Source organism: Dendrobium catenatum, unplaced genomic scaffold, assembly GCF_001605985.2.
Source record: "Dendrobium catenatum unplaced genomic scaffold, ASM160598v2 fragScaff_scaffold_976, whole genome shotgun sequence".
Lineage (NCBI taxonomy): Eukaryota > Viridiplantae > Streptophyta > Magnoliopsida > Asparagales > Orchidaceae > Dendrobium > Dendrobium catenatum.
In genome coordinates, this window is record NW_021319438.1 from 1,056,302 (window position 1) to 1,079,627 (window position 23,326).

The 23,326-nt window shown below is 39.0% G+C and overlaps 1 protein-coding gene across 1 annotated transcript in view; it reads right to left on the reverse strand.

Annotated features, from left to right (window-relative positions):
- The window catches only part of LOC110101614 (protein HASTY 1), a 45,745-nt gene that overhangs the window by 22,051 nt on the left and 368 nt on the right, over window positions 1–23,326 (reverse strand). Inside the window, exons 2-11 of the mRNA XM_020829580.2 lie at window positions 20,304–20,405; window positions 19,087–19,230; window positions 18,908–18,988; window positions 18,737–18,806; window positions 16,198–16,268; window positions 15,696–15,859; window positions 15,554–15,625; window positions 15,240–15,477; window positions 5,173–5,235; window positions 4,804–5,085 (exon numbers count right to left, since the gene is read on the reverse strand). Coding sequence (XP_020685239.1) covers window positions 4,804–5,085; window positions 5,173–5,235; window positions 15,240–15,477; window positions 15,554–15,625; window positions 15,696–15,859; window positions 16,198–16,268; window positions 18,737–18,806; window positions 18,908–18,988; window positions 19,087–19,230; window positions 20,304–20,405 — 1,287 coding nt within the window. The remainder of the gene's footprint in view (window positions 1–4,803; window positions 5,086–5,172; window positions 5,236–15,239; window positions 15,478–15,553; window positions 15,626–15,695; window positions 15,860–16,197; window positions 16,269–18,736; window positions 18,807–18,907; window positions 18,989–19,086; window positions 19,231–20,303; window positions 20,406–23,326) is intronic.

Sequence of the window (23,326 nt, forward strand, 5' to 3'; positions counted from 1 at the left end):
GATGCATGAGAGTGTGCCAATTATAGAGAAATTAAGTTAATAAGGCATAGATTAAAATTACGACAAAGAGTAATTGAACATAGCTTGTGACGCAATACTACGAAAGCTATGCATTTATTGAGAGTTTCAATAGAGAAGTATAGAGAGACTGAGAGTAAGGTGGATCAACATATGATATTTATTGATTTACAAAAAGCATATGATAAAGTTTCAAGAGAAGTGCACTACAAAATTCATGAAAAGGAGTTAATATACTTTAAATTCATTAAGGATATGTGATGAGGACACCAACAGGATATTCTGGCACATCTATCAAAGGAGACATCGTAGATCGACGGCTACGATTAAGAGTCTTTATTTGTGATGGATTTATGTATTTTATTTTTTGTTTATGTTCTGATTTACCATTGTACCCCTAAGAGGGGTTAGTTCATGTTGTAGCCCAGAGGAAACTTTCATTTTTGTGTCTTTTTTTCCTTTAGGCCTATATATGAAGGCCCTAACTTTTGTATTAGGGATGATGATTGATGAATGCAATTTCAGCTATTGTTATTCGTTTCTTTATGAGCTCCTGTGAGAAGAGAGAACCATAGAGAGGTCAAAGCAATGCCCGACAGCCACCAGAAGAGTTCGAGCTCTCGGTTTCCCCTTCCCCTTCCTTCTTCCCCACCCTTTCTTCTCACCTACCGCTGGCAAACCCCACCCAAACCGCCGGCCAAGCCTCCTTCCGCTCCTCCTCCCACACCACCGACCACTATTCCCCTCCACCCAACCCGCCGACCTAATCCCCCACTACCGCCGGCCAAACCCCACCCAAAAGCCACCGGCCAAGCCTCCTTTCCCTCCTCCTCCACCCCTAGCCACTGACCTAAGCCCTTTTCCCCGAGCCCTAGCCGTCATCCCCCTTGTTCCCCTACATTCATTACTTTCCTAAATTAGCCAACTATTGATTTGGAAAGTATTCTAATTCGAATTTCAAATTATTTCCTAATTAATATTTCATATTTTAGGAAGTTTCCCAATTCCCGCAAATCTGAAATTAATTCAGATTTAATTCCCCCAATCAACAATTAATGCAAGGATCTAATGATATTCCAATATATGCGTGGAAATACTTAAAAGATCAAAGAACTTTTTTGCTTACTAAAATTTTTAATATTATTTTGAAGTCTAAAAAGATGTCAAATGAGTGAAGAAGTGGCATGTTGGTTCCTATTTTTATAAAAAGGTGATGCATGAGAGTGTGCCAATTATAGAGAAATTAAGTTAATAAGGCATACATTAAAATTACGACAAAGAGTAATTGAACATAGGTTGTGACGCAATACTACGGAAGCTATGCATTTATTGAGAGTTTCAATAGAGAAGTATAGAGAAGTATAGAGAGACTGAGAGAGTAAGGTGGATAGACATATGATATTTATTGATTTACAAAAAGCATATGATAAAGTTTCAAAAGAAGTGCAATACAAAATTCATGAAAAGAAAGGAGTTAATATACAAAAGCTATCAATCAACACTCTTTATTCAAGGTGGACCGCCGCACTTTTTCCCCCATTAAAGGATATTCGAATTTCAAAATTTATTCCCTCCTTTCTCTTATAAAATCTGAAATTAAAATTCATATTTTAATTTATTGCCCCTCCACCCACATAAACAAAAAGCTGAAACTAAAGAAGCCTCTTCTGCTAGCCTTGGCCGACCACTCCAACCTCTCTCTCCTCCTCTTCTTCGTTTCTCCCTTATTTCATACGACCCAAGGGAGAAATTACACAACCCCGGCTTATTCCCCATGAATGGCCGATCCTAAAAGAGAATAGATTTGTATAAGATCATCAAGTAAGAGTAGATGTGTTGAGTTCACCCTTCTTCAACCTCAACTTGGAGATTGACCACACCGTTGACGACTACGTCGACCGGATTCTCTTCACTTTGACGACAGCCATCGATGAGCATCAAACCTCCGAGCAGTGGCAAGTTCTTCAACCTCCATCGACTTCTTCCCCTCCGGCTAAGTTTTTGTTGGGCAATACTGCAGGTATCCTCTGTCTTTTAGTGGCGTCATAAGTTTGTTGAAAATACTCTTCTGCTAAAACAACCCTCAAGAGTGACAGTGAGGGAAACTCGAGGTGAAAATTCTATTTGTTAACCGATGGATTTCGGTTATTTATGCATCAAGCTTTACTATAATTTTGTTGTTATTTTAAATAGCCCTTCTAATATAGTTTGTAACTGCATGCCAAAGCACAACAACAACTAAGAAATCCTAGAATCTAATCTTGTAAAACATTAATTTTAAAATTAACAAGCTTAACAAATTTTTATTAAATTACTGCAATTCCTTTTATGTTTCACATCAATATGTATGTAAAAGCTATTACTTGTGTTCAAACACAAGGTGGTCCCGAGTATTTTTCTATTTTAGTTAGGTTACAACAATTGATTAGCTTTAAGCCATACCTTGGTGTATGCTTTTGGATAATGATATTAATCTTGTTGATAAAACTGAGAGAAAGTTGATCAAAAACTTGAGTTATGGAAGTCAACCTTAGAGTCTAAAGGATTTCATTCGAGTAGATCTAAAAACGAATAAATGGAGTATAATTTTAGCGGTAATAGATCATGTGATGGGAGTGTGACATTGGGTGATAAAGTCATTAAAAAGAGCACGCATTTTAAATATCTTGATTATATTGTTCAAAGCGATAATGAAATAGATGAGGATATTATCAATAAAATTCAACTTTGATAGCTAAAGTGGAGGAATGCATCGAGCTTTTTATATGATAGGAAAGTATGCCTCAAACTTAAGAGAAAATTTTGAAAATATGATGGTAAAACCTGCAATGCTTTAATTGAATGTTGGCTATTAAAAAAGAAGCATAAAATTAAGTGTTGTAGCGATGAGGATGCTTAGGTTGCTGAGTGGCTACACGTAGAGACAACGTGAAATAAGTATATACGTGAAAAAGTTGAAGCAGTTGAGTGGGTTGATGAGGGAAAGGTGGCAGTGAGAAAGGTCTTTCTCTCTCTAAATAGAGAGAGAAAGAGAGAGGCAGTTCTTCCAAGCTTGCCATTTAGAAAGAGAAAGTGAGACAGAGAAGAGAAAGGGAGAAGGGGATCGAGAGAGATAGTTTCTCTCTCTTTATAAAGAGAGAGAGGGAGAGAAGAGTGAGAAAGGGAGGTAAAGGGAGATTGATGGGAGAAGGAAGAAGAAAAGGATCTTTCTCTCTCTGTTTAAAAAGATAACGTAAGGGAAGAAGGTGAGATAAGGTGGGAGGGGTAGAAGAAAGAGAGGAGGATTCGAGAAGTAGAAGGGGGAGAGAGAGAGAGAGAGAGAGAGAGGAATAAAAAGAAGGGGAAGCAGCGTGAGCATAGAGGCGGTCGGCCAACAATGTGACAGCTGCAGGTGTGGTCGGGCAAGGTGACTGAGAGGGTAAGGGAAACAACATCGGTCAACAACAGGCTGTGTTGACCGGTGGCTAGGGCAGTGTTCAACATATGCGAAAAAGAGGTGAGGGGGTTGGCTAGGGGCTGTCGGCCATCAGACCATGATGCATAAGGAGGTCCTGGGCATTGGCATTGGCAGTTGTTAGGAGTTTTGAATGGTGAGTGATAAGAAAGTTATGTAAGGATTTTTAGGATAGGTATGGGCTTATGTATTATTTCCTTTTCCTTTTTTTCTTTCAAACAAAAGTAAAATAAAAAAGGGACACAAAAGAGAGTTGCAAGGTGCACCGCCAGATTGCATTTTTTATTTTTTAATATTATTTTATTAATTTATTTATTATTTCAAAATATAAATTTTAAAATAAACCTTTAAGTCTTAATTTTAAAATTGTACATTAAAATTTAAAATTTTTATAAGAATAATAAGTAAACATTACTTTTAAATTCTTATTGACTCGCTAGCTAAATTTTCATCACTCATGCATATAGAATATTGTTTAGTCTCTGATGCGCGAACATATTTTTTCGTCATTATTTCTCGTATGGACCTACCAATATGGTTTTCCTTTCTAATAATTGCAACGGTCCAGATGCGATGACGCTGTCCATTTTACGAATGGAGGTCATTCTGGGAACTACACGTATCGTCGTACTCATGGTCCGTTGTTTTCGATAATTTTTGCTCAAATTGATTGCGATAGGTCTTTCATGAGTAATTTCGTTGTTCTAAATGCGATGGAAACAAAGCATGTAAGCTTAATGTTATCCTTCAACTTCTTTCTTTGATAATTGACTTTTACCAGCAATGCAAACAATAGTTCTCAACCCAACTAGCTTCCAACAAACTAAATGAGTGCCAGGTAACTAGGCTCACCGCTCACATCACCATATAATATGGAGAAGGTTAAGAAATGCAATCTTGCCAATTAGAGAGAAGTTGTTTCCATGATTCAATCACATGAACACAATCTCGCAATTAGGGCAAGTTCACCAATACCTAAGCAATCTACCAGCATTCTGCTCTAGTTTCAGGTTACAATAAACTGTAAACTTTTGCCTTTTCAAAATGTATGAAAATTCATGGACAAAATTTAGATGTCAACATTAAAAATATTAAAACCAATGTGGCAAATTATTAATAACAAAGATAGATAAGGAATAAATATTAATTATATCTACAACATGATGCAGAGATTAGATGCAATTGCACCTCCCCTAGAAGAATTTTTTAAATTTCACATAAGAGAATGAGACAACAGCTCTATTGTAGGTCAATGAGTTTGAAGGAGATAATAGAAAGTGGCAAAAAAAGTAATTCACAATGAAAACATTGAGAAGATTGAGAGCACATACCAATCTAGAACGATATTGGCTGAAATCACTTCCATCAAAATCATCACTCCATAGTTCTAGAACATCATTTGATGCATAGCAAGATTCATTACTTTTCTTAATCAATCGTTGGAGAGACACATCCAAAAGAACAGCACAGGCGTCATCATTAACAAAATTTGGCAACCTTTTTTTCTCCTTATCTGCCTGAGTAGAGACCAAACCCAAATTATCAACAGCAATATTAGGGTCGTTGGCTGGTACAACATGCCTTCCTTTGGACACAGAATCTTTCATCAATGTCTGTTACAGGTAAAAAATTATCTTGAAAGACAAATACTTATGAAAATGATGCTCAAAGGACAATATCACAGAGGTAAGTATACAGACCAGCCAGAAAACTAAAGATTGGAAATGGAGACCGAACTTGTAATGTTGAAAATAGCCCATCATCTGGAGAGTATAAATTAATATCGTTTAGCATTTAGTCAACATCATCAGTTTTTTAGTATAAAAAAGAGAAGCAAAACAGTAATAAAAAAAATATAGATTTTGTTTGAAAATTTATTCCTCCCGATAGATGTGGAAATCAATGACAGACTTATGAATAAAAGCTTCTATAACTGCATCAATAACACAGGTATTAGCTACTTCCCAAAGCACAATACTTAACTTGTTTTCTGTTTGTAAATTTAAAAAAGAGCAGGGTTAATTGCATCCATACATTTTGGTGGAAGATGGACTCAAGGGTGTCAAGTTGGGTCAACGGATCGGTTTGGGTCCAACCTGAGTTGACCCAGGTGTAAACAGGTTGACCCAAACATGAGGATTTCCAACCCAGAACCGCCCAAACTTATGCCTTCCTTCCGTGGGCGCAGTCGATGAGTTGCTCGGGTCAGCCGACGCGTAGGGACTGGGCGAGGTCGAGTCATCACACGGATTAGGAGTGAGGCCGGCATGCTGCAAGTGAGGCGGACTAGCGGAGGCGGGGCTCAACCTGGAAGGCCGCAAGTGCCCGCGAGGCAGGAGGCAGGAGCTCTCCGGAGAAAGGGCAGGCGGCAGGGGCCTCTAGCAGTGGGCTGGCAGGCATGTGGCAGCGCGGGCTAGGTCGAGTTATCAAGCAGGCTAGGTTGACAGTCAACTGAGCTAGGTCGAGTCATCAAGTGGGATCCAGGTTAGCCGGGTCAACCCAACCCGTTTCACAAACAGGTTGACCCAAACCCGAATTTTTTCGGGTGGAGTCGGGTCGTTTCGGGTTTGGGGTCGTGTCAACTTGTGACAGCCCTAAACTCAAGCATTCAATCACCACCCTATGCCCATGCCAATTGGCTCAGAACCAACAGACCGTGAAAATAAAACCTCAAGAGTGAAATCTAAATCAAACTTGCTATGTCTAAGAATGTTGAAAAAGGATAATTCTAGGAAAAATGAGCTACAAAATAATAAGTATGCTGTTACCAACAACAGAAATACGCTTAACAAGATGCTCCTTCAAGTCAAAAATGAGTGAAAGCAAGAATGTCCAAGAATCATGTCAAAAAGGGAGCCTCATACGGCAGGATAAAAAGCACTGTTACAATAATCTTCAAACCATTCCCTGCCATCCATAATGTACAGTTAATGATGTTTGCATTCTGCAATCTGCAGAGTGATTTCCTTGTTTCAAGGGTCAGTTATCTAAACATGCTAGCTATGAAAGACATCGGAAAACAAATAAAAGTAGAACCTAAGGCACAAAGTGGCTATATAGATTAATATTTTCTTCTTTTTAACAGAGGATAGGTGATTGAAATTTCTTTCCTTTTTCTCTTTTTGAGGGATCATTGACTATCGATAGCAGATAGAATACTATTAGGCTTTTAGACAGCATAACTGCAGCAACTGTATAGCTACGTCACCATCATTTCTAAGGTTACCAGTTAAAAACCCGATATCTTTTAGTCATGCGTATCGTGGAAGAAGCTGAGTAGAAGAACAGGCATACGTTCTCACTATAATACCCATATCTCTCCATATCCCCAGCCACACTGTTTTTAGTTTCCATTTTTTTATGGTTTTAGCTAATGTCAACAAACACTTCCTAGATCCACAAGGTCACTTTGAACAATACAACTAATAGTTGTCAATAAAGATTGGTCAAGTTGGGTTGATTATCTCTGTTGACTAAAAAAACTATGGTCCATAGCAACTCGGTACAATGGAAACATTAGTTCTTGATTGGGTTCATCATCATTCCCCCAACATAAGTTTTAAGCAAAAGCCAATAAATTTTCTCTATCCTAAACAATTATTGCTATGATATACAAATCTCTTAACATCTACTAACTTTAATTAAAATTTCTCTTTTATAATTGGGAGGGATAATTAACCATAGAATTCTTGTCTATGGAAAACATGAAACCATATCATAAAGTCCTCATAAAATGAGAAAGAAATCTTTGAATAGTGTCTTCCTCACAAACTAATAAGTTTTTTAAAAATCTAACTCAAAACAAACCCTTTCAAAAAAGATGGGCGCTAATTTTTTGAAACCATGATCTACTTTTCTACGCACCACTTATTTGTTTTTTCTCTGAAAGCTATAAAAATTTGTTACCATCTTAGACAAATAAGATTAATGGGCCTGTAAATGAATTGCCTCATAATATTAGTATTGGTCCAATTTTTAAAGTTGCCGCAACTATGTTACTTGGTTGAGGCATCCTCAAAAACTCTACCACTTGTTGTAGTGCAAATTATTGTGTTTTTAATTTATCATTGCCAACCCATTCTACCATTGGCATCAACAGATGCAAGATTCGATCGGAAGGAGATATTTTTGGCTTCCAATGATACATAATATTTAATGTTGAGCCATTATATCATTTTTCAAGATTCATCAAGAAATCACTGCACGTATTTTTCAAATGACAGTTTCATGCCCCAACAGAATGATGTAGTATATCAAACATGAGGTGATGAGGACATCAGCAGGAGATTTCGGCATGTTTATCAGAGGAGACACCGGAGATCGACTGCTATGATCAGGAGCTTATATTTTTGAGTCATTTTATGTAATAGTTTATTTTTATTTTCAGTTTTTATTGTTTTACCCTTATGGGTGGTCATTTGATGTTGTAGCCCTGAGGGCATTTTAGTCTTTGTTTCTTGTTTTTTGGTGAGACCTATATATAGGTCATTTCTATTGTATTTGGGATGATGATTATTGATATGAAAAATTCAGCTTTTGCTCATGATCTCTTTGTGAGTTCTAGAGAGAGTGTAGAACCCTAGATGAGGGCCAAGCATCACCCACCAGCCGCCTATAGGAGCCGGGAGCTGATCCCCTATTCCTCCTCCAACCCGCCACCTTGTTTCGCCCCTTTACTCCCAAACCGAGAGCTTTCTCTCCCACCCACCTTCCCAAAACCAACGGTAAACCAAACCCCCTCCCCTCCCACCAGCCTGGATCGGTCCGGGTCTACACTCGGCGGAAGAAACACGGGAGAGAGGGGGGCGGAAGTCCAAGGAGGGCCACGTGGGTTTAATGCAAGTGTGGGAGGGAAAAATTGAATGAAAGGATTGTTTAGGTATTTTGTATTTCTCCATTATTGTTAATTAGGGGATTAGGAGGGAAAGGGAGATGATCTGAAATTGCAATCTTGAATTTGAGATCTAGGTTTTCTTGCTTTGGGCTCTTGGCGTTGCCGGAGATTTGGTGAGTTGTTCTTCCTCTTGAATTGAAGAACAATTGTATCTTTGCTGATTTTATTCATCTACTAGTGAAATACAAGTCTTTACTTGAGTTTCTCTCAGCTTTCTCGCTATTTCTCGCTGTTTTCCCTGTGATTGGCTGCTGTCCACTGATGTTTCCACTCCGATTGTGATCGGGGTTTGCTTGCGGACTCAAGTATTCCTGAGGGTTACTAGCGAACTCAAGTATTTCCTAGCAAATTGGTATCAGAGCGTTGTCTTGGGACCATCGGCGGCTGAAATTCAGAAATTTCAGCAAGGAACCTTCTTCCGCAAGAGAACTTCTTGGCAACCTCGGGAGAGAAGATGGCCGAAAGGAAAGTAGAAGTTCTGGAGGGTGAAATCAGCCAACTGAAGACCGATTTGGAAGAAAGAACCGCTGAATTTCAAATTCAATTTGCATCCATCCATAAAAAGATGGATGATTTTTCACTGCATTAGAAGAAATGATGAAGAAGATGTTAGAGGGCAAACCCAATCCGACGACATCGAAAGCAAGGGAAGCCACCGGCGACAATGGGAGATGCGGGAACCCGAACCCATTGAGGGGGAGGGAGACTACCAAAATGGAGATCCTTGATGGAATGACGAAATGCCTCCGCTAGAACTGCTTTCTAGGAAAGAGATGAGCATGGGCAATGAGAGAAGGGGTGCTGAATTTTTTGGGAGAAGGGATGAGTTCTACCATCGAGGTGCTGAGCAGGAGGGAAGAGTATGAGGAAGGGCAGAAGTACGATCAACGGAGGGAAGATCGTGACCACTAGGGAGCTTTTCCCCCTCGGGAATGGGAGGATATGGAGGGGTTAGGGGAAACGGGGGAGATCCGAGGGTGAGGAAATTGAAGATGCCCATCTTTGAGGGCGAGGACGTACATGGCTGGATCTACAAGGTGGAGCGGTACTTTGCGGTCAATGGGTTGACAGAGGATGAGAAACTGACAGCTGCAGGATTATGTTTGGAAGGGAAAGCATTAGCGTGGTACCAATTGCAGGACATGAGGAGGCCCATTCGAAGCTGGAGGGAGTTCAAGGATTGTCTGTTAGAGTGTTTTCTAACCAGTAGAGGAGGAGACTTCTACGGGCAGTTCTTTGCCCTGACACAAGAGGGGACGATAGCCGATTACCGCGACAGGTTTGAGTATCTCACGAGCAGATTGGATCGTCTTTCTGAGACCGTGCTGGAGGGGAACTTCATGAAGGGGCTTAAACAGGAGATCAGGGCATCCGTCAGGGTGATGAGACCACGCGATTTGGGGGAGTCCATGGAGTTGGCACAGCTAGTGCAGGACCAGAAGCACCTGGAGAGGGGAGCTCGTGGCAGTAGCTCTGGGGGATCCTACAAGATGACGACTACCTTCCTAGCCCCCAAAGGAGCTGCACAAGGAGGACCACGAGAAGCACCAAAGGAGAGGACAGGAGGGGGGCATGGAGGGAATTTTAAGAAGCTGACGGAGAAGGAGATCCAGGATAAGCGGGCTAAGGGGTTGTGCTTCAGATGCGATGAGAAGTACATGCCAGGGCATAGGTGTAAGGACCGAACTCTTAAGGTTCTCACCGTCTGTGATGATGAGGAAACTGAGGAGGGAGGCGAGAGCGGGATAGGGGAGAAAGAAGAAGAGAAGCTACATCTGGACGTAGCTGAGGTTTCTCTAAACTCTGTGGTGGGATTCACACCATGAATGTGAGGGGAGAAATAGGGGATCAGTAGGTGGTGGTGTTGATCGACAGTGGAGCCACACACAATTTCATCTCTAACTAGATTGTACATCTGTTAGGAGTGAAATTAGTGGACACGGGAGGATATGGAGTGATGATGGGCACGGGGAAGGTGGAGATGGGGAGAGGAGTTTGCAAGGGAGTGGTATTGTCCATTCAAGGGATCCAAGTAAGGGAGGATTACCTTCCCTTAGAGTTGGGGAGTACCGATGTCATCCTGGGGATGAAATGGCTTCAGACTTTGGGAGAGACCAAAGTCAATTGGGACGCTCTGAGGATGGAACTGATGGTGGAAGGATAGAGGATGATGATCCAGGGTGATGCAAGGCTATCTAGGGCAGGTCTATCTCTCAAATCCATTATTAGATCCATACAGGAGGTGGGAGGGGGATACTTAATGGAGCTGCAAAGCTTGGAGAGGGTCGTTGTGAGGAAAGAAGGAGACATTCCACTGGTAGTGCAACCACTCGTACAGCAGTTCAAAGAGGTGTTCCAGCCGCCACAAGGCTAGCCACCACCCAGAGCGCAGGAGCACGCCATTCTTCTGAAGGACATGGTGTCACCGATTAGTGTTCAACCTTACTGCTACCCTCAGATTCACGAAGAAGAAATTGAGAAGCTGATCAGGGAGATGTTGGAGGCAAGGATTGTCAGACCTAGTGTGAGTCCATTCTTCAGTCCTGTCTTACTCATCAAAAAGAAGGATGGGAGCTGTAGGTTTTGCGTGAATTACAGGGCGCTAAACAAGGAGACAGTACCAGATAAATTTCCCATTCCAGTGATCGATGAGTTACTAGATGAGTTGAACGGAGCCGTAGTATTTTCCAAGATGGACCTGAAGTCTGGCTACCACCAAATCAGAATGGAGGAGGACATTCAGAAGGCGGCATTCAGAACGCATGAGGGGCACTATGAATTTTTGGTGATGCCGTTTGGGATCACTAACACTCCGGCTACTTTTCAGTCCTTGATGAATAGAGTGTTCCGTCAGCATCTGAGGAAGTTTGTGCTAATCTTCTTTAATGACATTTTGGTGTACAGTCGAACGGAGGAGGAGCACTTGAAGGAGGTTCTTAGGATCCTACAAGCCCATCAGCTGAAGGCTAACCTAAAGAAGTGCAGTTTCGCCCAGTCCAGGGTGGAATATTTGGGGCATGTGGTCTCTGAAGAGGGAGTGGAGGCCGACCAGTCAAAGATCGAGGCAATGCAGAAATGGCCAATGCCTAGGAACATAAGGGAATTGAGGGGTTTCCTAGGATTGACTGGCTACTACCGAAGGTTTGTGAAGGGATACAGCATCATCGCCTGACCCTTGACTGAGCAACTGAAGAAAGACAACTTTCTATGGGGAGAGGCGGCAACACAATCTTTTGAGAGGTTGAAGAAAGCTATGACGACAGTACCATTGATAGCTCTTCCATATTTCAATCAAATCTTTATAGTGGAGACTGATGCGTCGGGATATGGCTTAGGAGCAGTGTTGATGCAGAATCACAGGCCTATAACATATTTCAGTCAGGTGCTATCGATCAGGGCTAGATTGAAGTCAGTGTATGAGAGAGAGTTGATGGCCATAGTCTTGGCCATTCAGAAATGGCGCCCTTATATGTTAGGTCGGCATTTCATTATTCGTACAAATCAGAGGAGTCTGAAATACCTGCTGGAGAAAAGTATGGTGACCGAGGAGCATCAGAGATGGTTCTCAAAGCTGTTAGGCTATGATTTTGAGATCCAGTATCGGCCTGGGGTGGAGAATAAGGTAGCAGACGCCTTATCTAGGTGTTTGGGGGAACATCAGGAGGTGACAGTTTCAGTACCCCTGATGGTTGATTGCGGGGCCATCAAGGAAGAGAGCATGCAGAACGAAGAGTTGAAGAAGATCGGGGAAAGTTTGCAGAAGGACAGTAGCAGTCATTCAGGGTACCACTGGAGGGAGAGAGGCTATTATACCAGGGAAGGTTTGTGATGCCACGAACATCAGTACACATTCCTCACCAATTGCAGGAATTCCACGGCAGTTCAGTTGGGGGTCATTCAGGAGTACACAAGACATATAAGAGGTTGGCATCAGAGCTTTACTGGAAGGGGATGTATAAGGATGTTGAGGAGATGGTGGCAATGTGTAACGTGTGCCAGAGAAATAAGTACATGGCAATGGCACCAAGAGGATTACTCCAATCATTAGCACTTCCAAACAGAGTATGGGAGGAAGTGTCTATGGACTTCATCGACGGCCTACCCCGCTCAGAAGGGTTCACAGTCATTTTAGTCGTGGTGGATCGACTCAATAAGTATGCATATTTTATCCTCCTACGATACCCTTACACCGCAGTATCAGTGGCGGCGACATTTATCAAGGAAGTGGTTAGATTACACGGGATTCCAGAATCGATTGTATCGGATAGAGACAAAGTGTTCCTCAGTCAATTTTGGAGAGAACTTTTTAGAATGCAGAGCACAATTCTCAAGAGAAGCACCATGTACCATCCACAGACAGACGAACATAAGTGGTTAACTGGAGCTTGGAGACATATTTGAGGTGTTTTGCTTCTAAAACACCACGAAAGTGGGTTAATTGGTTGTCATGGGCGGAGTACTGGTATAACAATTCGTACCATTTGGCGTCCCAGATGCCTTTCAAGGTGCTCTATGAAAGAGACCTCTCGCACTTAGTACATTATGGGAAGGGAAACACACCCGTCTCTTCAGTCGAACAGTACTTAGAGGAGAGGGACCGGGTGCTGGAAGAGTTAAAGAAACATCTGGAGAGGGCACAACAAATAATAAAGAAGCGAGCGGATACACAAAGAAGAGACATACAATATGAAGTGGGGGAGAAAGTGTTCTTGAAGCTAAGGCCCTATAGGCAGAAATCAGTGGCTAGCAGGAGGAACGAGAAACTGGCCCCGAGATACTTTGGTCCCTATGAGATCTTGGGGAAGATTGGAGCAATGTCGTATCGTCTGAAGTTACCCCCCTCCGCTACCATACATCCGGTGTTCCATGTGTCACAGCTAAGGAGAGCTCTAGGGGAGCATGCAGTTAGCGCCGAGTTACCAGCAACAATGACGGAGGATTGGGAAGTGATGTTAGAACCCCTGGAGCTTATGGGGGTAAGATCAGATCAAGAAGGCAATAAGGAAGTGTTGATTCAATGAAATGACCTCCCTGATTTCGACGCGACTTGAGAGCCGTTTGAAAGAGTGAAAGAGCAATTCTCCTCCTTTCACCTTGAGGACAATGTGAGTTTTTGAGAGGTGAGTAATGTTACGCCAGCCAATGAGGGGACGGTCCAGGGCCGGCTAGACCGGTCCGGGTCTACACCCGGCGGAAGAAACACGGGACAGAGGAGGGCGGAAATCCAAGGGGGCTCACGTGGGCTTAATGCAAGGGTGGGAGGGAAAATTTTTGAATGGAAGGGTTGTTTATGTATTTTGTATTTCTCCATTATTGTTAATTAGGGGATTAGAAGGGAAAGGGGGATGATCTGGAATTGGAATCTTGAATTTGAGATCTAGGTTTTCTTGCTTTGGGCTCTTGGCGTTGCCGGAGATTTGGAGAGTTGTTCTTCCTCTCGAATTGAAGAACAATTGTATCATTGCTGATTTTATTCATCTACTAGTGAAATACAAAGTCTTTACTTGAGTTTCTCTCAGCTTTCTCGCTGTTTTCCCTATGATTGGCTGCTGTCCACTGCTGAAAACAGCAGTTTTCCTGTTGTTTTCCACTCCAATTGTGATCAGGTTTGCTTGCGGACTCAAGTATTCCTTAGGGTTACTTGCGAACTCAAGTATTTCCTATCACCCACCTCATTAAAACCCAACCCCTCTCTCTTCCTCTCTCTTTGGCCGGCCACCCAAGCTCCCCCTTTAATTAATTAGATCCCATAAATTAAGGATCTAATTAATTCAATCCCCTCCCCACTTTCCCTCCTAATCTCCACTTATTTCAAATTCAAAATTCAAAGGAGATTAATCCATAATTATTCACTAAATCTGAAAATAATTTCAGATTTTAGTTTTCTCCTCCTCCCCTTAGCTTGGCCGACCCCCTCCTCCTCTCCCTCCATGCATTTTCTCTTGGACAACTATGCATGGCTGATCCGGATGTTGATCATAGATTCATCTTTGATTCCAAAGGACGTGCGGACGTTTTGAGATCGCCTTTCCGTGACGTCAACGTAGAGTTCGACGCCACTATTGAAGATTTCATGGATCAGATACTATTTTCTCTATCAACCGCCATCGACGAATATTACCTTCCATCCAAGTGGCAACTCTTACACCTTCCACCGACTCCTCCAACTCTGACTAGCTTTCCCGTGGACAGTATTTTAAGCTCCCTCTTCCTCGTGATGATCACATCAGTATTGCTAATATTTTTTTTCCTTTAACTGCAAGAAAGCTTGAGAGAGGGAAACTCAATGTGACTTTTCTAAATATTAACCCACGGATTATTGTTAAAGTGCATTTGTCATTACTCGCATGTTTGTTATTGTTTTAAATTGTCTTGCCTAAAGAGTTTTTAACACTGCCTAAGCAACTTTGCAATTGAGATTTCATTAAATCATTAATTGTAACTCGTTAATCTTTATACTGACTTGCTTATTCGGTTGTCTTATTATTTCTCTGTGCAATTCCGATTATGTTTCACATCATGAGGACTTCTCGAAGTGATTAATGCCTATCTTCAACTGTGTAGTCTAATTTCCCCGATGATCAAGCTAATGAGCCAATGAAGACTTCAACTTCAGTTCTGAGTCCATAAAAATAAATGTTCTTCAAGTATTTGATTAATTTTTTCATTAGATTTTTTCAATGGTATATTAGAACTACTATTGTCTGATGTGTTCCTACAAAGGGTTTTCACGGGGTTAGTTGTAATCAGCTGTGTTTATTGGAGAAACGCCATAATCCCAAACAAAGGTTGATTGTTGAAAAGAAAAAAAAAAAGGAAAAAAAAAAACAGGAACAAATTTCAAGCTATCTAGAAATTATCTTCAGTGATCACCAGTTGAAGAAACTGAGAGGTCATATTCTCATCGCAAGCAATGCATTGCCTGTGTGAAGTACCCAACGCCACCATACTCTCACATGTTCGCTCAGCAAACTCAAATTCACTTTCATCAGCAATGGCAGCTTGTATCCCGTACTTGTTTAAGAAATTGCAAGAAACTTGCATCAAGACCTGGAAGATATTAACCATAGCAGAATCGAATTCAGATGCAGTTGCATCGTGAGGCCTTTTCCTGTAAAATTGGAAGCTCACAGAAAATAAGTTTGTCAATTTGCAAATTAATATTGAAAGACCAAATACTAATGTACCTCTGGGACACGAGTTTGAAAAATTCACAAGAATGGAGGCGAAATTCAGGAGAAGAAAGCAATAGCCCACATCTGTCCAACAAAACGAGAAAATTATATCCCAACTAACAAAAGTTAAATAGAAAAGTGTAAAATAGCATACCCAAGAATAAGGTGATATTTGGCAAGGTCTGCCAAGGGCGCCCATTCTGCATATGCATTTATGGCATTTAGAGTTGCTGTCACAGCAGCCACATGCTTCTTAGCTACATCTAGTTGTTGATTGCTATATTCACTCAAAGCAGCTCCAAAATGCTTTTCAAGTAACTGCATCATAAAAATAAATTGCACAATTGGCATCAACTAAAACTTTGTTTGGGATGACTTTCTTGTTGCTTCTTAAAGCAGCTTTCTAGTATAAAATTTTTTATTTTTATACTAAAAAACTGTTTTAAGAAGCAACAAAAAAGCCGTGCTAAATAAAGCCTAAAACAGAAGAAGAAACGAAGCATTCTGACACAGTTCTCTTCAATAATTATAGAATAAAGCAAAACACCACTATGGCCATGTAGAATGGTGACTTTGCGATCTGCTTGGCCCCAGAATAGGTCAGGGGCAGGAGATCAAAGCAGTATAGAGGTAAAGAAATAGTTGATGAGACGTACAGAATATAAAAGTGGTAAAATATCCGACAAGGATTCTGTCAGTCCACGTAATAATACCCGTCTACGATCACCTGCCATAAACTCAGAATAATATTGATACCAGATGTCAAAAATGTTTATATGTAATAATAATAAATTCAAAAAAAAAAAACGCTAGGTTATATTACATGTGAGTTAACTAACAAAATATTAAACATAGATTAATATTTGTTTAGAATTACCTGTGTTTTTATGTGAACTTTAGATCTAGTATGCCTTAAAAGGGAGTAAAAAGTAACTAAATAAAATTATCAAACTTTTATGGATTCAAATAAAGGGATCTAAGATTTATGATATCAAATGGATGAAGAAACTCTTATCACAATAGATTAAATCATCCTTGTGACTTGCTACTTCTGCATGCTCTCTAAGCTTGGTGCTCAGCACACTCTCTCATTGTTCTCACTTGCTTGTATCATTAAACTCACCCCTGCTGCTCAGCATTCCATTTTCATTCTTGAAATCATGCGCATCTAGGTGATAATGTGCTAACGCCTATTCAACACAGCTTTTTGCATTGGAGCTTGACCTTGACACCTACTCTATTACCCTTGCTTTTCGGTCTAGCCAAACTTTTTCAATTATGCTCTACTTCAAGCTTCCGACATCATACCACCTCACTTCCTCTCATGACTCCCTCTCACAAAGTATCTATCCTGTCATTTCATTGACTACTCATGTATGATCACATTGTGATGCTCCTCCGATGGCTGCTACCATTTCTAAGGTTTCTCTCTCTGTGGGATCTCCCCTGTACTTGTGATCCCTGATCCTTTTTTGAGATTGTTGGGTGGGGTATAAAAATCATGTTCCTCTACTTGACTCCTATCATTTACCCAAATATTTCGCCAAAGCCTGCTAACTTATAAGCACAAGTTATCATCCTCCTTTCAAGTGGATGTTGCTACTGTTAGACTATTTATGCCATCAATGCCTAGGGTACTGGTCAAATTGGACGTTACTTCCCTGAAGGAAAGAAACTTAGATTGGCTACAAATCTATTAGCTACTGGCAAAAGATTAAATTTGATGGCATTCCTCATTAGTGTTCTTCTTGCATAAGGGTGTCAGCCAAGCGAAGGTGGATCCCAAGCATGAAAATCATAGAACTGATTTTATGCTTTTTGTATAGAGAATCTAGGTTCCTCTAGGGCTTCAAAACACAGAAAATTTAGGCAGGTGCGTCTAGATGTGATCTAGAAAGTTTCAAGAAATTTGGTGGCCTTTAGACATTTTTCTTGGATTTTATAACAAGACAAGGTTATGCAACCCAATATGACCAACTTTAGGTGAGAATTTAGGCTTTAGGCTAGGGGCTTAGGTCTAGGAAAATTTTGGGAAAACTCTTATAGGTGATAGGAGAATGTCTCTAGATTAGATTTGAAGCTTCTCACAATTTTCTAAAAGGTTTAAGGGAGTCGAGGGGCCTATGGAACAAGACTAGGTCCTGCCGGAGAGGCCCTTGGCCGACCACTTCAAGGAGAAGTTAGGCTAGGATTTTGTAGGAGAAAATTTGAGAGAACTTTGTGAGTAAATAGAGGGAGATGAGACCAAAAATCCTACAGCAAGAAATTGAAAGATTGCATGAAAATAAGATAACCCTACCGATGGCCAAAGAGGTAAGTTAAGAAAAATCACCAAATATCCTCTTGCATGGGTCGAACGCCGAGCTTTCACATTCTTTGAAAACTCCAATTTTTTTCTTCAAAAGCAATAATCCTCTTCATTCGGCTAATCAACATATAAATATTTCAAATAAAAACTCTAATGGTAAATAGGACAGAAAGTGAAGGATGGACAAAGAGTGGGGCCAGCCCCCTTGTTTTGGATTGACGGAATTATTTCCCTCTCCTAGCAAGCCATAAATGCATGAAAATTTTAATAAAATTGTTTATTTGCATGCAATTAATCAATTATTCCATGATTAAATAATTTTCCTATTGATTTGAACATTCAAACTCCAACAAATATCAATTTTTGAAATTTTCTCTACAAGTTTATGAAATAAAGACACATACATAAAGCATGAAAAATTAAAATTATAACAAAAAAATTATTGAAATCTCAGATAAATATTTTAATTCATAGTCTTCTCCTAGTAATGTATCCAGTCTTCTTGTTGATCTGACTCCTTTTAGTTGGTTCAAAAACTTCCTGTGCTGCATCAATATGTTGGACTATACTGTGCACAGAACATGTATTATCTTCTACTAACATGATTCTGTCAGTCTCTTAGATACACTCCAACCTGAGCAATTCATACCCATACAACCATTGACAAACTTCAGATGTTGATACTGAGAGAAAATACCTATATACTTTATTAAAAAAAAACAATCAATTGTAATATACCGATATAATGCAACTAGTTGTGCTACCTCCAGCAAATTTGCGCTTAGAGCTCCGTAAATATCATGTAAAAATCAAATGATCAAAGAGTGGTAATTTTCAAGCTCAAGAACACATCGAAGCATGTTATTACAAAAAAGTTTAAGAAAAACCTTCCAAGTCTTCATTATGCACTGTAATATCTTCGGGAAGCCATCTCAGTATCATAGAAACCAACTCAGCCTGATTATAAAGAGAAATTAATTGAAGCACTGCTACATCAGGAGCTTAAGCGATGATCAACAGAAGAAAGCCAAACTTGTTGAGGAATATCATAATCATACTTCCACAGGCCCTTTGTTCGACAAAGAAACTAAAGATGGCAGCAGCTCTTGCCAAAGAACTACACCTTCTCTTCTAACCACCTGACATGCAAAAAGACAAGAAATAAAGGTGCACATTCCATGAGCAACAAAATAATATTCTCACAAGCGCCAAAGATAACCATTCAATATGTAAACACCTCTGCCACAAGGCTTGTTGATTGGCTCTTCAAAGCCCATTCCTCAAGAGGGTTAGCCATCTCCATTATTAAGCTAAAAGCAACTTTAGCAAACTCGCTTCTTTCTTGGATGTTAAATTCATGCCACCTGAATCGAACTAAGTGCTGCAGACATAAGAAAAATAATAATATTTAACATGATATACAAGTTGAGGATGAAAAAAAATAATAATAAACAGTTGGGCTAATGCACTGTTCATAAAAGAGACCGTAAAAGAGCTACTTGACTCTCTTCTAAAAAAGTTTGTATGTTGGAATTCAACCTTAAAGGAAAGGGCCATTATTAAATGGTTAGCCGATGGGAAGGTGACGACCTATTACGTAAAAGCTTGTCGTCGTCATAAGGAAAAAGAGCCAATGAGACTTAAGGCAGACGATCATATGCACCTTATACATAGTCCTTTTGTATGTATAGTTTTGAAAGTAGATAAAAGATAGATTAAATAAACTGTAAATTAAAGATTTTGAGTATGTACAATTTTATTTGAAGTTTATATAGTAAATCTTTGTATTTTATTTTATGAATAGTGTACATGCTTCTGAATATTTAATCAATTTTCTACACACTCGATCCTGAGAAAGGTAATTCATAATGGGTATTAATGAAAAGTTTATCTGATTGGATTGTCTGTCTCTGTTACACCTCAAGTTGACTATGAGGGGGGGGGGCCAAAATGGGATGTGACATGTCGTGTGTGTGTGTGTGTATATATATATATATATATTTAATTTCTTCTTTTAATGAGAACATTTAGCAACATACTTTTTAATCAAAAAATTAATTATAACTAACAAAGTAACTAAATAGAGAAGAAAATATGGCAGGTTCTTATAACCCCATGAATACATATGAATGTTTAGTTGACTAAAATTTCATATAGATGTATTCCGAATACCCATGAATATATATGAATTTTTAGTTAACTAAAATTTCATATAGATGTAGTCAGAATCATACTGGTAAAAGTTAAGTTGCAAGAGGCATGTATAAAAACCATATTTCCTGTAGGAAATTCTTTTAGTAAGGAAAGAATGAAAGAGCCAACATTTGTACTAAGAAAAGATTGATGATATATACTAATTTTGTTTTGGCATTCATGCAATCAATAGGATGTACCAATTTCAATGTCAACTAATATCTAGAAATTACCAACTTTTTGCAGCCAAAAAAAAAACACCTGTAACATTTTGAAGCCATGCAACCGAATCTCAGAAGAGCAATCCTTCTGAATCAAAAGTAGGGATGTGTTTGCAAAAACACGAATATCACCACCTTTTACCTGTAGAGCAGAAAAATATTTAAAATAGATAACTAGAAAAAACATTATACAATTTTTACTTGCATTAGGATGAAGTTACTGCTAAGGTACCAAAAGGGTGCTTGGCTTCTTGAAGATCCAATACGGTAAAGAAAGGGTAAAATAATTTACATTGTACAGAAGTTTGCTAATAAGCTTTAAGGAGCCTCAATAAAAACTAAACTCTCCCACTTATCATTCTACCAAACATCTGAAAATATTCTACATGAATTACTTTTACCATAGTCCATACATCAACCAACTTGCAAATTAAACATGTCATTAATAAATTCAAGTGAAATTTCATATAGCATTTATAATTTCACCAAAATAGTTGGGATAAAGCCATTTGTGATGATGATGATGATAATCATTTGGGACTTATAGCTCCGAAAATATTCATATCATTAACCTCAGTTGAGTGGCTTATAATTAAAATTCCTCCAAACCATTGTTCTTTTAAAATTCATGATTGTCTGAAGTGCTAAAAAGCGTAGTATCTTTATAGGTCAAAAGAAGAAGGAAATCATCAATCTAATCTTCATTTTGTTGTTCAAATCAACTGATAAGATACAACAATTTTGACTTTTGGCCAACCAAAAGCTTTCAATAGAGCTTCTTAATGACGGAGACTGCTATCTCTGATTAACTGAAATTGGAAATTAGGGAATCAAAAGCCTGTGAAGCAGAGATTTATCTTCATCAAAAAAGATAGGGCTAAGGCTTTGATAATGAAATTGATTTATAACAGTTTAAAAAGAAGATCAATAGTCATCTTAATTTTATTAATGTAGGGAAGGAAGCGAAAAAAGATACACAGTCGTTCCAAGGTTTAACATAGTCCATCAATTATACTGCTCTAACACCCTCTCTATGACATTACACTGCACGGCCTTCAACAATACCCCTCTAATAGCCTCTATAAAACACTACAATACAGCCATTTCGTAAGGTGGCTTGGACTCTCCAAAACTAACATCTTGGCTACCAACAAAACAAAGTGTTGGTTTTGTTCTTTATTCAAAATTTTTAAAAAAATAAAAGAACCCTAAGGAAATTCTATTTCCATCTCATTCAATATCTCATGTTAGTAGGTTTTGTAAAATATAAATGGACAAGGTAAAACACAATGTAACTATGAAAAACAAACATGTATAAAAGTGTCCTTCAAATTACTGTTTTCGCGGGTTTGATAACATAATCCGTTGGAAAGTAAAAAAGTATATTTTTGTACATAAAACCATTTTGAGGCTTCATACTAGAAATAAACAATAATATCTTTTCAATCTATAATCTAAACAAATAAGCGTCCGATGAAACGATAACTGTCTGATGCAACACTAAAGTTTTGAATAAATAAAATATAACAAAGTCATGTGAGACATTTTCAAGTCCATCAAAAAATAAATGATTTACATTTTCATGCTAACACATTATTCTTATAAGAAATTCATTTAACCAAAACAAATATCATAAATCAGCGATGAAAACAACATGATTCAAAGTACTACTTTGATCAATGCATCTAATATAGCCATGCCATGCTAATTTGGCAAAGAAAAGGGGTGGAGAATGCCATGATATGAACTATTTCCTTTTCTCCAAACATAGCAGACAAGGAAATCACACAATATACTCCCAAAACAAGTCTGACACAACAGAATTTTGCTCAGCTAAACAGTAGAACTAGCATTAAAATGTCATTTTGTATGAAAACCAATATCAAACTTTGTTTCTAACATGCCTACTTCAGAAGTTTAAAATGCATTTCATTTTTTTTTTTTGTTTTCAAATTGATAGCAAGCTCCAATTAGACAATCTTTAGTTACTTATGTTACACGCATTCCTTTTAGCATGATTCATCCAAGTTTTACAAGACAAATAAGCAACAATAAACACAACAAAAACACTTTTCAATAGATTAAGGGGGTGTATAGTTGGATGTATTTAAAATGCATATTTTTTTATAAATGTAAAGTAAAAGAAATGTAATTTCTCTCTCACACACATGCACGCACATCCAAGTTTCATAAGACAAATCATTAACAAAAATAATTTTCAATAGCTTAAAGGGTTGTATGATTGGATGAATTTAAAATGCACAAAGTAAAATAAATGCAATGTATTTTGAACTTCAGAAGTTGTGTGTTTGAATGTACCTTTTTTATTGGAATAAATTACAAAAATGTGTCTCCCTCCCTCCCTCTATAGATTAAGAGGTTGTATGGCTGGATGTATTTAAAATACATGTATTTTAAGTGAAAGAAATGTAATGTATTTTGAATTTAAGAAGTTGTGTGGTTGAATGTAAATCAAATACAATGAAATGACTTTTCTTTGTTGGGATGAATTTCAGAAACATATCTCACTTCCACGTGGGTGACAGGGTCATGAAGGTGAGAGCGACAAACAGCAACAAAGGCAAGGTGGATGTGGACGTTGGAGGTCAGGTTGACGGATGCAGGAACGTTAGAGGCGAGAGCAGTGAGGATGGTGAGGACGACGGGGCTATCAGATGAGGCACAGTTGAGGGCAACGAAGCAAGGGCAGCGAAAGTGAGGACATTGTTTGCGGCAAGGTACTTGAGGGACAGGTTGGCGAGGTCAAAAACACAATTACTCATCATCACATGTAAGGAATTCGCCAGTTTTAGGAAAATTCAAAATTTCGCAAAAATGGGCTATTGGGCCATCCAAAATTCATCCAATCAACCAAAAAAACCTACAAAACTCATAGTTTTTCAAAACATGTTCAGTAACTTCAAATAAACCAGAACATCAGACTTGAGTCGAGTCAAAATATTTAAAAAACAAAACCATTATTATCCATGCGAAACTCCCGCGAACAGTCAAAGAAAATTAAGGAAATAATCGGACCAAAAGAACTTATATCAGTCACTGCAC